Raw genomic sequence first — 22,713 nt, forward strand, 5'->3', positions numbered from 1 at the left:
CTTCATCTGCCCTGGATACAGTTATATCAGCATCATCAACCAGCACCAAATCGAAAATATTACCAGTGGAATTCACAGTAGTGTTAGACTGAATCAAATTGTGGTATGCACACATACCAGACAAAACCTGCAGTGCTTTAACTGTAACAAACTGATAAATGTTATTACTTACTAGTACTATGTTATCAATATATGATATAATTTTACACTGAATTTACTTTTACTGATGGATGTCAATTAGCTTAGGATACATCCTTGTTCTTGTATTCTTGTCTACCTCCTATTCGTATTAGCTTTTTTTTGTATGTGTATTTTTGGGTATTTATCTGTCGCTTAATCCCAATATTACCCTTTTGTGCAACGTATATCCTGGTCATAAAATTTAGGCTCTGTTTGTTTATATTTATCCAATGATTTTCCAGGATCACTTATGCTTAAGTTCCACATATATCTACAAACTATCTATATAATTTTCATTATAAAATCAAAGGTTAAGATTAAATAAATAGTTTTTATTTTTGCTTTTTATATTTAAAATTCTTTTATTATACTTAATCGGAACAGAGACATGTTTTTCTTTTACATAATATAATTGATATAAAGATAATCATTTACTCTAACTAAAGTCAAAGAAAGCATTTGAGCATTTAATATTTTTTCAGATTTCGCAACATGACACAACCCCAAAACGAACGGAGCCAGTAAAACTAACTATGAAGCAAGGATTAATAATGAACCAAGTAATATTGACTTACGGCCTTACGAATGTTAAAAATAGTCTGTGTAAAAGGCACATAGAGGAATTCAAATCAGCGTTACGTGCTTTTGAACCATGGGCATTGCAAAGTGAGTGAATATGATACAGAAAATGATGATACGTACGTGACGATAATACGAATATCGAGAAGGACTCGTTTCTCAATATGTGTATTTAGGATGCCTGTTGAATACCTCACGAGATAGATAAATGGTGCAGGCGTAACAGAAATACTTTTAAATATATTAGCTTTATTATTTATAGATATCGGATTATATGAAATAACAAAATGGCTAAATGTGATAAAATATTGATACAGTATACTACATAAAAATAGGTTACATATTCATAAAATACGGCTAATCAAAATCTCAATTCCCATTTATATGTTTGGGCAGTTTATTTAAATTTGTACAACTTACAAGCAATAAACTTATATTACACAAATCGGCAACAAAAATTACTCAAATACGGTGTACAATACTCAATACGGTGAATAGTTAATATTCAAAAATACGCGTAATTCGTGTAGCAACGTATTTTTCTAGATTTTATTAACCTTCCGTTGGGCGCGACTGTTCAAATTGATACAAAACAAATGCTTCCTATCTCTCATTATTCTACAGAATGTGATCGGTAATTAGTAAATATTCTTTGCTAGAACAAAGATATTTGAATAATATTCTTTTTGATACGCCGCGCCTATTAGAGTAACAAAATTAATTTTGTAAATTTGTGACATTTATTAGTTTGGTAAGTACTATTTCTTTATACTACTAACGCCTTTTCTTTTTGTATTTAAAATTACATAATTTATATACATAGCTGGCAATGTGATAAGACAGGAAGATTCCCTGAGTCCTCTATTGTTCAACCTGATTATGGACGAAATAATAAAAAAAAGTAAGAAAGGATACCAAATGGGAGAAAAACAACTTAAAATAATCTGCTATGCAGTCGACGCAATACTACTCTCTCAAAGTAAAGATGATTTACAACGTATGCTGCACCAATTTAATATAACCGCCAGAAAATTTTACATGTTAATTTCCCCAACAAAGACAAAATGCGTAGTTATAACAGCAAATTTACTAAGATGTAAATTTTGGAGCTGGAAGGTCAGATAATAGAACAAGTGATGGAGTTTAAATATCTAGGCATCACATTATCTAGCTACGAAAAGCTCGAAACCGAAGTGGAAGATCAAGTGAATAGAGCAAACAGAGCCGCAGGCTGCCTAAACGAAACAATATGGAGAAATAAAAATATCGGGAAAGAAACGAAAGGCAGAATTTTAGATCAGACCAATAATGACATACGCGGCAGAAACAAGACCTGATACAGAGAGAAAAAAAAGGATGGTAGAAACAGCAGAGATGAAAACACTTAGAAAAATTGATGGTAAGACACTATGAGACAGAGATAGAAGTACAGATATATGACATAGATGCAATGTGGAGAACATCAAAAAATGGGTAAGAAATAGAAGAGTAGAATGGAACGATCATATAAGCCGAATGACAACAAATAGAGTAGTAAAGACGGCAAGAGACGGTTTCTCAATAAGAAGACGATCAGTAGGAAGACCACGCAAACGATGGAATGACAACTTACTGAAGGCACATTGAAAAACAGACAGAGTCATGTCTATATAAAAAGAAGAAGAAATTACATAATTATACTTTATAAGTTAACAAATTTATATCTAATTTTCGAGGCGGAAATTGAAATGCCAACAAACTTATTTTAACCTTCAATTGTGGCTTATTCCCATTAAAATATTAATTAAATTTATATTTGTTTTAGGTTACAAATATGTTTACCATGGCAAGTTGTAGAGAAAATATAACTTAAAGGATCGTAAAGATGTTAAAAAACTACAAAGATTGATGTTTGATGACGACGAAGGTTATTTACAGGACGCTTTAGATGATGAAGAGGATACAGATGCAGAATTAGAAGTCATACCTCGTGACGGCGATTCAGATACCGAGCAAGAAGCTAGTGACAAGGATGATTACGATGGATGTAATGCACGTGATATTTTTTTTGGAAGAGAGAAAAGTAAAGAAAAGAAGCTATTAGAAAAAACAAAATGGAATAAAAATCTGCGATAACAAAAAGTTGGTTCAAAACAACATAATTCTATTCGCAAATTACCAGGTGTAATACGTGCTGCAAGAATGGATAAAAACTTCTTTGGAATGCTGAAGTTGCATTATGTATGACGAAATATTGCGTATCATCGTAAAACAGAAAAACCAATATATTGAAAGTCTTAACACGCTCTTACTTCAATCGCGATAGAGATGCCAAGCCTATAGATATTGTTAAACTAAAAGCGGCTATAGGTCTCTTATACTTTAATGGTGTTTATAGAAGTAACAGACTATGTGTGAAAGACATGTAAAAATCTGACGTGGATAGTGTTGAAAAATTCCGACTGGTCATCAACATCAGAAGATTTAAGTTCGTTATGCGTTATATGCTATTTAATGATCACACTACCAGAAATAAAAAAATAACAGACAAAATTGCAGCAATTCGTGACATTTTTACAATGTTGATAAACATTTTGCAGAAATATTATAATTGAGGACACAACATTACCAAAAATTCAACCAAAATTCTACCTGAATTTCTCCAAATAAGACGAGAGCTAATAATAGTAGCTAGTTTGCTTTTAAAAATATGTGCACCTTTGGTCTTTTATGTTCCAAAAGAGAAATGCCTAATTTTGGCTTGAAGTCTACAGAAAGACTCCTCTATTGATCTTGAAACAGGAGATAAAAATAAGCCATCTATTATCACCCTTACCAATCCCACCAAAGATGGAGTTGACACAACAGATAAATTATGTGCATTATACAACGTATCTAGAAATGTTCGTCGTTGGCTTATGGTGACGTTTTTCGCTATGCTAAATATTAGTGAAATCAATGCTGAGGTAATCTATTTTAGCAATGATCAACATTTTATTCGAAAAAAAAAATTAAACATTTCTCATATACATTAGTTTTACCTCATACGGTGCGTATGAGGTAAAAAAACCTCAAACCCTCAGAAATTCATATCGGCCTATAATAACGTCTAAAAAATTTGCCCTATTAGCACAACGAGAACAGAAAACAGAAAATAAACATGTCGGAAAACGCAACATATGTCATACATACATTGGATAAAGAAATTTGACTAAGTATAACTGCAAAAAATGTAAATTTGTCTAATTGACACAGCAACTTTTGTAATATTTGCAGTCAGATATTTACAAAATACCACAAGGTGACATAAATAAGGGAAGGGTATAATACAGAACTTTATGCTTTTTTATGAGTACTACGTCAGATTTTTATCAGTATTTTTATTGTTACTTACGTACATATATAATATATATTAAATGCATAGTACTAAAATAAGTTATTGTTCTTTACAATAAGAGGCGTAAATAGCCGCGTAATCAATTTGATACACCGCGCATATTTCTTTTGGTTTGAAGACCGCGCCCGACGAAAGGTTAATTAAATTTACGACATTTTCTTCTTAATTATAGATTAGTTGGCGAAAATGACATCTCTATATTAACAGATAATGGATAGTTAGTGGACGGAATCTAAAATTTGGAGTCATGTTTTTAGATATTTATTGGGGCAAAATTTGACCTGTGTGGAAATGTAAGCATTAATTTTTTAATTGCGTTGGAATTATGATTTTTAATAAGAAATTCATTTAATTTACTACGAACTTTTTAGAAATGAAATCAGGTCTGATAAATTAACTCATCTTTAAATATCATGGGATTACAAAAATAAAATAAGTTTTATCAGTAATGGTATGGATTTGGTTATGAGTAATTCCACGTCAACTTCGGAGAGTTGGTTAAGGGACCCCTCTCAGTTTGGCTTAAATTATTCACACGTACTTCATACTATAAAATACGATGATTTATTAACGTTTCGACTTCTAAGCCTAAAATAGTGGCCTACATGGGTATTTTTTGAGTATTTTATTTTTTTTTCTTACATTTCGGGAGCTAGATGTTCAAAAAATATAGAAAAATATTTTTTTTTTGTCAAAGTTTCAAAGTTTCCATTGAACACGATCCTGCTATAATAATTATTTTAACTATTAAGTAAAATTTGGAAAATTTGAAAAACCCTATTTCACTTAAAAAAATAATATCTCAAAACGTACCTATTTTTTTCAATAGAAATTTAGAAAAAGTTCACTGTGCTGCTGACACTTACATGCTTTTCTATAATTCTTGATTGACATTTTTGGATCTTTTTGTAAATTGTCATTGTGACTTTTAATTATTGTGAAATATATTTATTATGTTGGTATAAATTCCGATCAAGATGTTTCAAGTAGAGGTGAGTAGGTATATTTTATAAATAGAAATAAAAAAGTATGGACGTAAGAAACGTTGTTTGTAGGTTACGATTTTATTTTAATTTTCTTAGATAGTTTTTGCTTTTAAATAAGTTAGTTTTTAATATTTTAATTTGCTTTTAACAAATGAATTTGTTATTCTTAAAAATTTGTTATGAGTTGAGTTAGGGAAGGTTTATTTTTTAAAGATAAATAAAAAAGTATGAAAGTAAAAAACGTTGTTTCTAGGTTATGATTTAATTATATTTGTCTGGCATAGTTTTTGAATTTAAATAATACTATTTAGTTGTGATTCTTAAAAATTAGATTAAAAAATTGCTACAGCTTCAGAATCAGAACCATTGGCGGATTCTGGATTGGAGTACTTGCCTTTGGATGAAGATTTGGCGGAAACTAGTAGGCACGTGGGACAAGAGGAGGATACAGAAGCAGATTTCGTTATAGCGGAACCAACGACATCTAGTTATTGTTAGCCTAAATAGCGTATCCGCAATCCTTAAATATGGAAGAGAAACATAGACAAAAGAAAAAAGTGTGCTGGATAAGAGTATGAAGCTAAATCGGGTAAAATTGTGCGTTCAAAATCTTTTGAACCATTTGACTGTAAATATAAAGGAGGGTGTTCGTTTTTGGTTCCAGCAGAAAGCAAATGGAACTACATAACAATTTCTATAGTTTAAAATCCTTCAATTTGCAACTTGCATATGTATCTGCCAGAATCTAAGAGGGAAAAACCAGGCTTTACTTTTTACCCAGTTAGGAAGGCCGGGGAAAAAGCAACCATAGGAAATACTTGTCTCCGGATTTGAGTCTTGGTATAATGAACGATTTATATAAAGGTGAAACACAGAATTTCCTATCCTATTTTATTATCCGAGAAATATTAAACGAGGAATATAATTTACACTTTTATCCACCAATTACTGACTCTTGTAAGAAGTACGATTTATTTAAAGTCAAAATAAAGGCAGCCAATAGTAAATCAAGTAAACAACTCAAAACTAAAAAAGAACTTTATCAAAAGAAGGCAAAGAGTGCAAAAGATTCTTTAAAAAGAGACAACGAAATGGCAAAAAAAGGAAACGCGTCGGTCATCTGTTTTTATCTGATGAAGACTTCACCTACACCTGTACTTATTGCAAAAATTTGTTACTACGAGAGGCAAATAGGGACCTACTGCTTTAATATTTATGACATGGAAAATAACAATTCATTTATATTTGTGTGGGTTGAAACCGTCCCCTCTAGGAGTCCTTAAGAGGTAGGATCCTGCATTTTATTTTACATAAAAATTATGTTAAATCGAAACGACTTATTATGTATTCAGACTGATATATGTAGCGGTCAAAATCGTTATATAAAAATGTTATTATTATGCAATTATATAACTACATCTCCAGATTTTACCGTGAAAAAAATAGACATAGTTTCTGGTAAGTGGTCATTCTTACTTACCATCTGACCAAGATTTTGATATAAGAGAAAAAGAAAATAAATTTCATCCATATGTATCTATACCCCAAGACTGGCATACATCGATAAAGCACGCAAAGGAAATCTGTTTCCAAGAATACAATGGAATTGCCACTTCTGTATTCAAATGATAATATCATTAATAAAGCTAAAAAAAGATCTCCTTTAGTTAATGGAATGGATACCCACTGAACACTACGAGTTTTATAAAAACCTAAGATCTTCAGCTTAAGCAGCCGGAGGTGAAGAAATTGGGCCATTTGATGAAGAAGACGATTAGACATTCCAACTTCTGATGTTTTATACGCATTCTGTGGTAAGAAAGACTTTAATAAAATATTGAGTGTATTATTTTGTGGCTTATCCCATTCACTAACTAAAAATATTTTAAAAGCAAAATGGACCAACCCACATTAAAAAATCGAATATAGGTAGTTATATAAAATTCTTGATCAAATTTATAAAATAAATAATATCTAACATACTTTCATTCATTCAAACCAAAAATATTTTTAAACAAGGTTATAGTGGATCTCCTAATTTTCACCATTTTTCAAACCCATTTTCTAACACTTAAATAATTGGGTTTAGTCCGACATTGCACTCATAGCCTCATTTACCTTCACAATTTTCTAAATTTCAATTTATTTTTTTCAGAAATTCTATTATACTATTTAATTATCGAAATTATAGTACTTTTTATTCTTACTCAAAAAAAAGGAATTATTGATTTCAAATTATTTGCTATTAGAAAATTTTTAAATAACGCAGTCAATGGCTGACTGTTTCACTTTGCATGACTTATTTAGGCCATTTAAGAATGGTTGCTTCGTTTAGTCCACTCGAGATTTGTAGTTGAAAAACGTGTAGATTAAAAACGTGTAGTATGATAACGTGTTTATTATCGAATATTTCATAGATTATTTGAATTGTTTATTAAAGAATTCCAAACCTTTGTCAAAAAATCGATTAATAGACAAGTTTTGTTTAAATTCTAGACACTTCACAATGTTATTGTGCCTCTTGTAGCATTTCAAATCACCTTGTATAAGTTAAAACAGAAAAAGTATTTTCAATCTTTTTGCATCACTAGAGTTGATAATAAACACATTTTAAAGTTTATTTATATATCACAGATGGGTATTTCTTCGGTATTCGTTGATCGAGAGCCACTTAATAATATTATGCGCGTCAAATAAATAGGAATTTAACCGTATATGTTTTGTTTATACCGAGTTGGGCGAATGATTTTTAAGAATTACTCACTCTCGATAAGGCTGGCCGCTGCTAAAGGCGTTTTTTATTGGAGTCCGAATTTCTCTTTAAATTCGTAATTTTTTCGTTTTTCGTCCTTTGTTATGGAAAATAAGTAGTTTTGTGGCAGCTAATAGTACAGTTAATGAAGTCAAGGTTTTGGAAGAGATTTTGTTGAGACAACAGGCGGCGAGTGTCGGCGTTAAGAAGCCGGCTAATTTGTTGAAAAAAGTGAATTATACTCAATGTAATGTGTCAGTTTTGAACGCGTAATCAATGTTTTTTATTTTCCATGCCGTCTCTCATCTGAGATATTTGATAAATGGCGTTTACTTTGATAAATGGCGTTTAAACAACTTTGAATGATAAACACATGGTTCCATTGAGTCCAGTCGCATTCCAGTTGTATTCGAGTTTTTAAAGAAACCAAGTTTCAAAGTTTGCGTCCAGTGCCCAACGTCCAATCCAATTTTGTTTGTCTTAAGTCATTTTAGACTTTCTTTACAGTTTGGAGATGCATTTGTTTGTGTTTGCAGTGTAAGTCCAGTTCAACCCCACAAATTTTTAAAGAAAAAAAAATAATATTAAGTAAAATCCAGGTAACTTTTTTTTGTTGAAATTTTAAATTAAAAATAGACATTTTCTATTAATAATTGCTTTCATAACAGGTTAAGAAATTGTAATAAATATATAATTTTTAATGTTAGAGTGTGGCCTAGCTGTCATATTAATTATTCTCAGTTTTAAAATTCAATATTGATATCTGAAAGCTAGTTTTATTTTTGATATTTGGTACCTATATACCTAATCATAATAGAGATTTTGTTTTGTTTTAAAAAAAAGGTTAACCTCTATGCATAGTTTCATTCAAAAAGATATTTTTCATTTGTAATAATTTATTTCTGCTACAAAATATTGCCCAGTAACAATTGTAAGTTCTTGTAGTGTCTCCAGATTTTAGAGTTTGTAAACGGATAGAACATGGTAAGTGTGTTTTTTTTTTTGGTTATTTTGTATTTATTTTTGTAACTATTTATATGCTATCTTTTATACTATTTATAGTTGTAATTAGTCAAATAATACGGCGAAAAATTAATATTCAAAATACGCCTAATTCCTGTAGCAACGTATTTTTCTAGATTTTATTAACCTTCCGTCGGGCGCGTCTGTTCAAATTGATGGAACACAAACGTTTTGTACTATACAGCATTCCACGTTAAGAAAATAACATTAGGCTTATGGAGTTCAGTGTTGCCAAAACTCTCAAGCATGCGGTTTACTAGATTGTCGATATATTTTTCGAATTTTCATTTTCAATTAACATTTAACTGTAAAGTCAGAATAACAACTGAAGAACCACAAAGCACAAAGCCTTATTATCATTATGTAATCTCAGAGAACGACATAAAATCGCTGACATACGCACACCGTATTATTTTAAGTTGCAATTAGTAATTAGATATATGCATTCCAAGCGGTCCGTTTATTTACTTTTAAATCTTTAATAGCCGGCAAAGTGCATGATTTAACTAAGCAATATTTTCTACCAATTTCTATGATTCATGGTATATGATATTCTTACCGAAAAAAAAAATAAACTGTCGTTACTATATTTAAAATAAGATAAAATAAAATTATCTTTTGTAAATAGGTACTATTTATTTAATTAAAATCATTTTCCCTACTTTTCATCTCTTGTTTCGAATGGGCACTTTTGGTCAATTACGTTAAAAAACATTAATTTAATTCATGTCTGTGAAAACGAAAATACAAATATACAACCCTGAATCGTGCTTGTGTTCATCGTGGCATTGCTGCGCTTCTATCGTCCATAAGAAATACAGCCCTATCTCTGCAATGTTATTTTCTTAACGTGAAACGCTCTATAGTATGTGTGTCTCGTAAGCAGTCGAGAATTGTCTTCACCAGTAGCTTCCTACCTCTCATTATTCTACAGAACGAGATCGGTAATTAGTAAATATTCTTTGCTAGAACGAAGATATTTGAATAGTATTCGAATATTATTTGATATTACAGAGATATACAGTAACAATTGTAAGTTCTTGCAGTGTCTTCAACTTTTAGAGTTTATAAACGAATAAAACATGGTAAGTGTGTAATTTATATAGTATTTTTTATACTATTTATAGTTGTAACTGTTTGTGGTGAGATAACAATAAATACTTAATTTTTGCCCTAAACCAATATGTTTATTAAAAAATAAAGTTTCTAACCCCTTTTTGTATTTTTTAGGAAGGAAGAGCCTTTCTTTCATCCAGCAGAAAGATTCTTCTAAGCGGCTTCCATTTTAAATAGCTTGAGAACCTTCTTGTATTTTGTTTGTCCAGACGACTTATGTAAGTACCACTCTGGCTTTACTTTTTGTAGTACCACAATCCAGTCCTCTTGTTATTCACTTATCCATGACCCCAGCTCTCCAAATAAACTTTGAGTAGCCGTTCGCAGCAGTTTCGTTTTATTTTGCTTGCCCTATCTTCACTTATGTCCCAAATTTCCAACCCCCTATAATAATAACCTATGCGCTAGGCAACATAATCGTTACACTCTTCGTATTATAATTATTATACGTTAGTTGTTACCTAATTTTTTAAATTTCTGCATTATATTACATTTGTTTTTATCTATAATCATAATATTTAGTAATTATCCCGGGACTACACGCGTATCGGTAGAAAGGACCAGGCCGTAGTTAATTTTAAAATGACGCCGCTTGTATAGTGGTGGTGGTACTGTCCTTTCTGGAATGCGAAAAGTGGTTTTCTCTTTACCATGATACAATGAAAAGATGTATCATGTCTTCTTACTGACTGGCGGTATCCTATTTCAGATTTGATTTGACCTTCAAGAGATACCATGTAATATTTTTGTATTCGGTGCTTTTGACCATGCGCGTGCATATCATTATCGAAGATATTTGTGTTGCAGCTTTACAGTTTTAGATATTAGTGTGTGTTTAGAGAACAATGATCACGACTCTAATTCAGAATAATCAGAATAAAAAGAGTTACCAGATTTTAACCAAACTCGGCAAGATCTAAATACTCGTCTGTGTTTTGTGGGCAGGGACAAAAAAAAAGTTGTGGAATAAATTTCTCGTAGCTGTTAAAAAAAAGACCCGGATCAGAAACATAGTGACTTAATTTTCTGGGGTAATTGGAAAAGCCAAAGAAGCAACAACCATTATTGATGTTTGACAATTGTTTTTTCCAGATTCCGTCATCAGCGAAATAGTTGAATAAACAAATAAAATATTCTAAAGCTTCGAACAAATTACAGTAGAGAAAGATATGCCACCAGTACAAATATGGAAGAAATTAAAGCACTTATTGATCATAAGTCAAGATCATAAGCATATTGATTATAAGTCTTGCGGTCATCACACCTACATTTAAGGGATCTGTGGGTACAGGATGGAACCGGCGTAGAGATTTTTCGTCTTACAATGGGAATTAATTGAATTTAATTTTTGCTGCGAGCGCTTCGCTTTGACGATCTTGATGATAGAGAGAAACAGAAGCAGTACGATAAGCTATCTTCTATAAAAGAAATTCTTGATGGATTTGTTGAGCGATGCATTATGTTCTAAATGAATTTGTAACAATTGATGAAATGCTTGAGTCATTTCGCGACAAATGTGGATTTTCGCAATACAAACCAAATAAACCTGCAAATTATGAAATCAAAATATTATCGATTGTTAATTCCATGTCATATAACACTTATAATTTGGAGGTGTATGTTGGGACTTAATCAGATGGGCCCTATAAAGTTAAAAATAGCGCTTCCTCAGTCGTACAAAGAATTATTAAACCAATTTCTGGAACTGGAGAAAATGTAACTTTCGACAATTGGTTTACGTCAATACCTTTAGCCTTAGACTTTCTGAAAAAATACAATCTAACTGTTACGGTCACAATTCGCAAAAATTAAAAATAAATTCCTGAGATTTTTACCGCAAAGTTAAAGAAGCGTAAAGTTACTTGGGGTATTTTTAGTTTCACCGAAGACATGGCTTTGGTATCCTACAAGCCCAAGCAAAACAAAATAGGTTAATTATTGACAACAATGCATTACAAAAACGAGATTGATCCAGAAAGTGGCGATGCATACAAGCCAACAATGATAACATTTTACAATGCAACAAAGTGAGGTGTTAATACCGTTGATAAGCTAAAAGAAACTTACTCTGTCACAAGAAAGTTTCCGATGGCCTTTAGCATTATTTTAAACTTTTTGGAATATAATATATTCCAAATAAATATTATCTGGAATAAATAGCCATATCGTTTCTGACAAAAATAAGATTACTTATAGTACTCGTCAAAACTTTTTATTTTCGTTAGCAATGAGTCTCATTACACCTCAACTTGAACATGGTCGAGAAATGGTTATTTTACCAGTAATGACCTATGAGAAGTCGTATAAAAGAATCCCGAAGGTATCTACTCAACCTAGCCGGTATGACGTTACAAGTAGATGTCACCCAAAGAACTTAAAGAAGAAATCTTAAGACTAAACATCAAAAGCCACCAGGAATTGACCTAATAACACCAAAAATGCTAAAAGAATTACCAAAAAAGGGTAAAGTAATCCTTATTTTTAACGCAATGTTAAGATGTAATTATTGGCCTAACAATCTAAAAATTGCAGAAATACTTGTATTCCCAAAACCAGGAAAGGATCCAAGTGAAGTCTCATCCTATCAACCTATCAGTCTGTTATCAACAATCTTCAAATTACTAAAAAAAGTTTTAACAAAAAGAATAGATCCATATTTTATAGTCGCAGATTGGATATCAAATTATCAGTTTGGATTTTTTTGGAACGAGAACACTCAACTATCCAGCAATGCCACCGAATAACCCATAAAATCAATTTCGCATTAGAAGAAAAGGAATATTGCCCAATGGTATCACTAGATGTACGTCAAGCTCATAATAAGGTTTGGCATAAAGGACTTCTTTATAAAATTAAACAAATATTACCACCATTCTTTCGAATACTTACATCATACTTGGAAAACCGACAGTTTAGAACAAAAGTAAATGGACAAATATCCAAAATTCATCCCATGAAGGCGGGAATTCCACAGGGCAGCTTCCTGGGACCTTTATTTATTATATATATACATATATATTATATACGTCTGATCTACCAACTTCACATAACGTGACAATTGGCACATTTGCAGATGACACAGTAGCACTTATAAATCACAAACACATTAACATAGCTACACAACAACTCCAAGACTATTTGTATGAGCTTGAAAACTCGCTAAAACAATGGAAAATAAAAATAAATGAAAACAAGTCAACCCACGTAACTTTCACTTTACGACGAGAAACACCACCACTAATATATACATATATATATATATATATATATATATATATATATATATATATATATATATATATATATATATATATATATATATATATCAACAATGAGGAAATACCCAGGACTAAACCAACCAAATACCTATTGCTACACCTGGACCAAACCCTGGGTTGTAAAGAACACATCACCAAAAAAAAGAAAACAAATACAACTAAGACAAAAAGAAATCAATTGGTTAATTGGAAAGAACTCCAAGCTGTCAATAAATAATAAAATTCTAATTTATAAAACAGTTATCAAACCAATATGGACATATGGCATAGAGCTGTGGGACTGTAGTAGTAAATCTAATATTGCTATTATAGAAAGATGCCAATCAACAATCTTAAGAGCAATTGTTGATGCACCCTGGTTCGTAACCAACCAAAGAATCTATGAGAATCTCAAAATCTCAACAGTGAAAGAAGTATACCAGCAAAAGAAATTACAATACATTCAAAAAGTGAACACACACTCCAATCCATTAATTTCCGCAATACCTCATCATCGAGTTATCAGAAGACTAAAGCGACATCACCAGAGATTGTGTTTACGATCAAACGCATAAAATTGCAATATCTGGGACACGTTATGAGAAATCAGCACCGTTACTCCCTGCTGCAGTCTATATTGCAAGGAAAAGTCAAAGGTAAGCGAGGACCCGGTAGAAGGAGAATATCATGGCTGCGGAATTTAAGAACATGGTTTAAGAAAACCTCAACGGAGCTGTTTCGAGCCGCAGCGAGCAAGGTCATGATTGCCAATATGATTTCCAACATCCGAAACGGATAGGAACCAGAAGAAGAAGAAGAAAGCGACATTGGCCAACAGACCAGTAACATGGACCCGTGATTCTCTCACTGGAGGGAACCACATCACGCCAGAACCAAGGGACAGGACCTAAACTCATCACATTAACTTATAGAATACATTGTTTTATTCTGATTGTTAATTTATTAGTTATAATAAAAAGAAGTTTAAATAAAAGTGTTTTGGTTTATATAAGTTTTACTTTTTTTTTTTAATTTAAACCAAAACTATGTATACGGTCGATTTGACCGTGCGCGTGTTACAACGTAAATTTTTTGACGCGTGTAATGTCAGGTTAAAAATGTGAAGTTACAATACACAAAAATCATGAGAGTTATTCTTTCGTTAAAGATAGTTTTTCAAAGAAATGAGTTGCGACCCATATAATTTACATTCGAAAGAAAAAGGTACAAATTTGCTAGGAATTTCGCTAGAATTATCTAAAACTACTTTAAAATTCTTAAACGGTGCTGGAGAAAAGTTCTGTGTTAATTGTAGTATTAATCTTAGAGACAATACTAAAAAATAAATGAATGCATGAATAAAAACAGATGCAGTAGCATCACAGCATTCATCGCAAGAGTCCACACATACCCCACAATTTTCTTCAGAAAAGTATTTAAGCAACTAACCTATAATGAGAATACGAACAGGCATAATGACATTGTGAACTATTTTGACTTTAAACAAAACTTGTCTGTCAATCGAGTTTTACTAAAAGGTTTGGAATTAAAATATATATATATATATATATATATATATATATATATATATATATATATATATATATATATTTATATATATATATATATATATATATTTATATATATATATATATATATATATATATATATATATATATATATATATATATATATATATATATAAAGCACTCGATAATAAACACGTTATCTTACTACATGTTTTCCGACTACACGTTTTTCAACTAGAAAGCTCAGGGCACTAAACGAAGCAACCATTCTTACACATGAGTCATGCGCAATTTAACAGTGTGCCACTGTCCGCGTTTAAAATTTTCTTACTGGCAAATATTTTTTATCAATAATAATTATTTTTAAGCAAGAGTAAATAATTATTAGTCAGATATTATTTAACAATTTCTTAAAATAATAAATAGAAATTAAAAAAATTGTTAATGGTCCTAAAATAACTATGGACCTATATTATTATAAATATTAATATTGGATTGGATATCGACTACTAAAGTAAAAGGAGGTTTAAAACAAGTTCCACATTAAACCAACTTTTAGGTGTTAAAAAGTAACAAAATAATTACATTTTTACTTACAAAGTTAATCTAAGTGATTTTTCTCACAAGTATAAAATCTGTGAGTACAAATATTTATTTAATCTAAATAATTAACATTTAACTTAAATTCACGTAAACAAAAATCAGTTTTTGGTTAAAAATCAATAACTTTTTACTGCTACCGTTTATCTATCGTTCTAATATTGGGGGGACAGGACCGGACTAGGTTTTTGAGAGTTATCGATGATAATAATTAAAAATGGATAATTTTCCTCCTCTTGGGGCCCCTGAACAAGAACTGGAGCAACGTTCATCAAATACAAATATGAAACAATCTTTTGCAACTGTCACAAATCAAAATATTTTCATTCAAAACACAAGCAATAGTTTTTTCTGCACTGGAAAATACAAAGTTGGAAGATTATCTATTTGGAGATGGTGATTTAATGCATCCAAAAAATATTCTATTTTCCTCTAAAATGTCAAATAATCGAATTTGCATTTATCTAACAAGCGAAACTTTAGTTAACAATTTTCTACAAATTACCAAAGGGATAACTGTAAACCACCAAAAAATTTAGGCTCGTTAATTAATGTCACCAAAAGATTATTAATATCAAATGTTTGTCCTTTAATCCTACATTCAATTATTGAAAATGCACTTTTTATTTTGGGATTAACTTTGGTAACTTTAATAAATTTTTTAAAAGTTGGTACATCAAATCCTAATTACAAACACATTTTCAATTTCAGAAGGCTTACTTTTATTTCTTCCCCAGTGTCATTAATACCCGACGCAGTAATTGTGAATTAGGAAATGACATTATATCGTATATTTCTTGTAATGGAGAAGGATCTACGTACTAATTGCAGGCAAGCAAGACATTCGGCTGAAAATTGCCCAACTACTAAGGAAACTCAAACATCTCAAACAAAAAATGCTGTTCCAACTACTTCAACTGATTCAATAGACAATGAATACATTCCCCTAACGTAAAACATATCTTTCTCGGCTCCTACACTATCGACTAAACCAGATCAACAAATGTTCCACGATCCTCCCTCAAACAAACAAAATCCATCTGGAATTATAACCCCCTTACTAAATGATACTTTAGTAAATAACCCTTTTCCAGACCCTAAATTAAAAAAGCCGAAGTCTTCAATCACATACATAGGAACAAACAAAGTAACTGACGATATAAAAAATTCAGCTAGACAAATATATGAAGGTACTTCAGTAAACCATTCAATATCTTATGAAACATTAGTAGATATACTGAAAAATGCTCACGGTACCCCTGACCCAGTAAGTTTAACAAAAACATAATAAATGGTCTAGAAAACCTATTAAAACTTTTAAATCACCTACATGAAAATTTATCAAATAGGAAATCAAAAAATAGATGCACTAGACTTCGAAACAAAATACTTAAATCCATACAATCAAAAACTAACACCGAACCCAATAATGAAATTGTAAAAGATATATTAGAATGGCTTTCTCAATTATCCAGTGGAACCTCTACACTCGCCTTGAGATATTACAACAAATGATTAAAAAACTTACTCCATCCATACTTTGTTTACAGGATACTCATTTTAAAAATACTAAAGTTCATAATTTAAAACACTTCACATGCACATATAAAAATAGGGAAAATGTAGACCATGCTAGTGGTGGCGTGGCAATTTACACTCATTCATCTATCGATGTAGAAATTCTTCAAATCAATACACAACTTGAAGCGGTCGCAATAACTATCAAAGGGTCTTTAAAAATGGACATATGTAATATATACATTTCACCTACACAAAACCCAAGCAATAATGAAATCTCAGATTCGATTAAACAAATACCGTCACCTCGTCTAATAGTTGGAGATTTTAATGCACATAATTACATATGGGGATCAAAAAAAACCACTACTTTATGTCGTAGAATCAAAATAATGTTGGACAATGTTCAGTTAAACCCACTAAACGATGGAAGGAATACTCATTTTGACATTTCTACTGGTAAATCCTCTGTCATAGACCTTTCAATATGTGATCCAGCATTATCAGCTACCTTATCTTGGGATGTGCTTTCTGATTTAAATGATAGTGACCACTTTCCTATTGTAATAACAATTCCTGACAGTATACAATACGCTTGTAATGTTGAAAAATGAAATATCAAAAATGCAAATTGGCAAGAGTATTACAATCTAGTTTCAAATGAAATGAATGCATTACTTGAAATTTTATAATCAAATAATAATATTGATAATCAAATTCAAGAGTTTTCCAATGTATTATTAAATGCCGTCGAGGAAGCCGTTGGTGAAATGAATTCCAAACAATTAAATTCGTCAGTCTCTTGGTAGAATTCTGAAGGTCAAAAAGCTATTATTCTTTCAAAAACAGCAATAAATCAATTCAGGAAATATAAGACAGTTGAAAATAAATTAGAATTCAAATGACTAAAAGCATGAGCTAGATTTATCATTAAAAGAAGTAAACGTGAATCATGGAAAAAATTTGTTTCAGAATTAAATTCATCTACATCAATTTATAAAGTGTGGCAAATGGTACGAAAGATATCCGGGAAAAATACCTCAAACCACATTAACTTAGAAGAAAAACAAAAAATATACACTTCCCCTCTAGCCATAGCCAATATTCTAGCTAATAGTTTTAAAAGATTCTCAAGCGATGATGTTTTTACTCCACACTTTTTGACCAACAAAGAAAGAGAGGAATCCAGAGGTATGGATATATCGCCTGATATCACCTTTCTTCTTTAAATTATTCCATAACCATGGATGAATTAGAATACTAACTCAATAATACGAAAAACTCTTCTCCCGGTGCTGATAATATCACTGTAATATTTCTTCAAAAACTTCCTTTATCTACAAAGAAACACTTGCTGAATATCTATAATAATATATGGAAACATAGCAAATTTACAAAAATCTGGAGTTCATCTATCGTTATCCCTATTTTTAAAGAAAATCAACAAAAATCGCTGTCACATTCATATAGACCTATTTCTGTAACTTGTGTAATGTGTAAAGTTCTCAAGAAAACCATATCCAACAGATTAATGTGGTTTTTAGAAAATAATAAATTACTTGCCCCGGAACAAAGCGGATTCCCGAAAAATCGTTCAACACTAGATAATCTTTTTAGTTTAGAGTCTGAGATTGATGAAGCAATGGCATCATGAATCTCAGTATGTTTTGACATAACTAGAACATACGATACAGTTTGGCGACATGGTATTATTCAAATACTTAGTCGATGGGGAATAAAAGGTAATATAGCACAATTCATAAAAAATTTCCTACCTCATCGAACTTTTAATGTACGAGGTAACGGTACTTTATCTAACACAAAAATTTAATAAAACGGAATTCCCCAAGGATCTAATTTAAGCGTCTTCCCATTTTTTTGCAATAAATAATATTATCTCCACTTGTGACTTACCAGTAAAAGCTAGACTCTTTGCAGATGACTTAATCGTTTTTGTTAAGGGGATAAATGATAAAACCCTTCAGACCCGTCTACAGAAAGTGCTATGGAATTTCGAATTATGGACAAATTCCACAGGTCTTCAATTATCAAAAACAAAATCATGGGCTATGTTATTTTCAAAAAAAAAAAGAAGTTATATCACTCCAGAATACTAACTATTTAATAAAGAAATAAAATATGTTGAGAAAATTAAATGTCTATGCATGACATTTGACAACAGATTATCCTGGAACCACCACATTTATGATCTAAAAAGTACGTGTCAATTTGCACTTAACATTATAAAAGCTGTTGCACACAACACGTGGGGAGCAGGTAGTAAAACACTGACCCCCTATGTACAAGTCATTGATCAGGTCCAAACTCGTTTACGCTTGCATTATTTATAATTCAGCAAATCGATATATTATAAAACAACTCGATAGAATACAAAATAGTGCTTTGCGAACGATACAAGGTACCTTTTATACTAGCTTTACTGAAAGTTTACACTATGAAGCTGGAGAAGTCCCCCTAGGATTCCGAAGAAAATAACTTTCATTAACATATGCGACATCAATACAGGCAAATCCTATGAATCCTGTTAAACACTATGTAAATTCAGACCGTTTTAGGAATATCTTTAAAACACATGCTAGGCTTGACCTTCCTTTTTATGAAAGGGTAAATAGATACCTCAATGAACTTGAGTTCAAATTTCCAGATCCTAGTACTAACACTATTCCCCTTTGGACTGTTCCCATCCCATCTATCAATACCAAACTCCTCATATATAAAAAAGCAAATAACCATTACAAAGCATTATATCAGTATGTCCTTCAAGAACTCAATATATACAGTAACCATAATCTTATACATACAGATGCCTCTAAAACTATAGATGAAGTGGAAGCAGTATTTATGTCTAATAAAACAAAAATATTAATGAAACTCCCTAAATTAATATCCATTTACACAACCGAGTTAACCGCTAATCTCGATGCAATAAATTTTGTGGTAGAAAATATTATCAAAAACCCTGTCATTATTACGGATTTCCTAAGTTCTGTAATTGCCCTAAATACCTTTTACCCTAGCCATCCAAGTCTACTACTTATTAAATCAGAATTAAGCCAACTGCAAACTATGAACATAAACGTCAACTTTGTATGGATTCATTCCCCTATCGGAATTGCTGCTAATAAAGAAATAGATTCCTTGGCCAAACTAGAAATCTCGAGTCCGCCAGCTGTAGAAATCAGAAGTATTCCACATCTAGATATAAAACCTATAATCAAGAACTTAATAATCAATGATTGGCAGACCAAGTGGAATCAGTCAACATCCAAACTACGTAAAGTAAAACATTCTATATTACCTTGGAAATCAACCACAAATAAGCGTGTACATCAAACCATCCTATCTCGTCTGCAAATAGGCCACACCGCCATCACCCATAAACATCTGCTGGAGAGTAAATTAAAACCACAGTGTTACGTATGTGATATTGTGCTCAGTGTTCGCCATATTTTACTGGAGTATCCCTTATATTGCATGGAGAGACTTCAATATAAATTACAAGATACCTTACAGGCAATATTAAGTGACGGAACTGATATGAAAAATTTGACATGATACTTATATTCGATAGATGTACTAAATAAATTGTAAAACTTTAAATTGTACAACGCCAATGACCCTATGAGGTTAAGGCATAAATAAATAAAAAATATCAATATTTTTTTAGGATTTTTGAATTTTTTTTAGGAGACATAATTATTGCGTATAAATTAACATATCATAACATAAAAATATTAAATAGATTTATAATTTTAGTCATTTCTTTTGTATTATTTTGCAGGTGTAATAATTTACATCTAATAAATTAAAATTGTGAAAACTACAAAACAATGATTTTTTTTTTACTATTAAAGACATTCAATTAATTACTGGAAAATTATATTAAAATACAATATTTTTTGTAAAATTTTATGAGAAATTCAAATTTATGTTCATATTGGCATTTTTGTTGAGAAAATAAGAAAAAATTGCAGAAAACTGGATAACAAAAATTTGTGAGCTTTCGGAAAAATTGAAAATTTTGCCATACAAGTAAACGTAATACTATTACCCCTGTCAATACGAAGAAAAAAGCTGAAAAAATCTTATATGGATATACGAAGGTTCTATAAGATATATTAGGTGTAGCTAAATCCGTGAAGACGAAAGCAGTTTTGTTTTTTTATTATTCTTAAAAATTGAAAAACATAGTTTTTTGCCAATAAAAAGTTTATTAGACATTCTACAGAAAAACGTTTTAAATAAAAGTTGTAGATCATAAAAACTTTTTTATTTTGAGAGTTTCCAAAATCAAATACCTAAACACTTGACCAAAAGAATTATAAAAGACACTTATTTTTGTAGTAATTTATAAATGTTAATAATTTTGTTGTTGGCATAAACACATGTAATATAACTATTTAAAATGTTGGCAGTTAATAATTATTAGTATCTTAAATGTCAAGCATATCGACCAAATAGTTTATAAAATATTCTGTTTTTTTTTTCAGGAGAGCGATTATTTAAATAACTATTTTTGTCCAAGCAACTTCAATTTGGAAGCATTTAATAAATCGCAGTCGATTTTATAAGGCTATTTTTATAAGTTTGATTAAAAACATTTTATTAAATGTGTTATTAAACAACAGTTTAAAAAGGGGCTGACTTATTAGTTTCTCAACATTTCTAATAATTTTGATATTTTTTATGTCACTGTTGCTAGTAGGCTCAATAAAAAGCTCGTGAAAAAGCTTACTTGTAAAAAAACACAACTTTCTCCGACCAATAACATGAAACAAGCTGAGACATTGCAGCAGACAGTTCTTTTCCATACTTGTTAGTGGCGGTATTTTACAAGTACTACCATTTTAACTGGTTTTTTAAACTAAACTTTTTGTTTCTATACTGCATAAATCATCTACTACAGAATTATTCATATAAAAATGATTGCATATTGTCATTGAAGATTTACGACGTCATAACCCCACGGCGTTGCCAAAACATCAGAATAGTTAGTAAGTGAGGAATTTTTAAAATGTTAACTATTTGTCAAACTGTTATATTTACAGTAAATACACTTAGTTTTAGGACTAATACTTTAAGACTAAAATTCATAAGAAAACATTTTAATACAAAATTATATATTCTAAATTTTAAACTTACCTCTTTTAGAGCATTAATAGTAAAAACGTCCCGCCACTATTTCTTGTTCAAAATAATATATCCTATATGAAAGCTTATCAGCTTTCTATGGACTATTTAGTTGTTTAGTCATAGCGCAATCACAATACACAACAATAATTAGCAAAGCTACTAGTCTAAATTTTATATGTATCTTTAAATACAAGTTAATAATATATAATATATTATAATCAAATTGTGTAAGAAATCAACACATAAACAAAATTCGTACCCTAAAAAGCGACAACACTTGAAACAATTTTGCCACAGGCTAAACTGTCATTAAAATTTAAAGTATTCCCGTATCAAAGTAATTACTATTTAAATGGGAATAAGCCACAATTAAAGGTTAAAGCACGTTTATTGATGTTTCAATTTTCACTTTGGAAACCGTTCTCAAAATACAAACATTAGTAAATTAAACAAATTTTGTTTTTTTGTTACTTGGTGAAAAAATCTTCTAATAATTTAATTTTATCTGACTCATTTATATTGACAATTCAGACATACATTATACATTTTAAAGTAGATGACATTAAAATGATATTGCCAATATTGTTGAGTTGCGTTCCTGGAACGACTTTACTTGTAAGATAGTTCATTCGATTACATGAAA

General features: G+C 30.7%; 1 protein-coding gene across 1 annotated transcript in view; it reads left to right on the forward strand.

Moving 5' to 3' along the window:
• The first annotated feature begins 677 nt into the window (after positions 1 to 677).
• The window catches only part of LOC140438850 (nose resistant to fluoxetine protein 6-like), a 151,377-nt gene continuing 129,341 nt past the window's right edge, over positions 678 to 22,713 (forward strand). Inside the window, exon 1 of the mRNA XM_072528493.1 lies at positions 678 to 846. Within this exon, the coding sequence (XP_072384594.1) occupies positions 714 to 846 (133 nt within the window). The 5' untranslated portion in view covers positions 678 to 713. The remainder of the gene's footprint in view (positions 847 to 22,713) is intronic.

Source organism: Diabrotica undecimpunctata, chromosome 4, assembly GCF_040954645.1.
Source record: "Diabrotica undecimpunctata isolate CICGRU chromosome 4, icDiaUnde3, whole genome shotgun sequence".
NCBI lineage: Eukaryota > Metazoa > Arthropoda > Insecta > Coleoptera > Chrysomelidae > Diabrotica > Diabrotica undecimpunctata.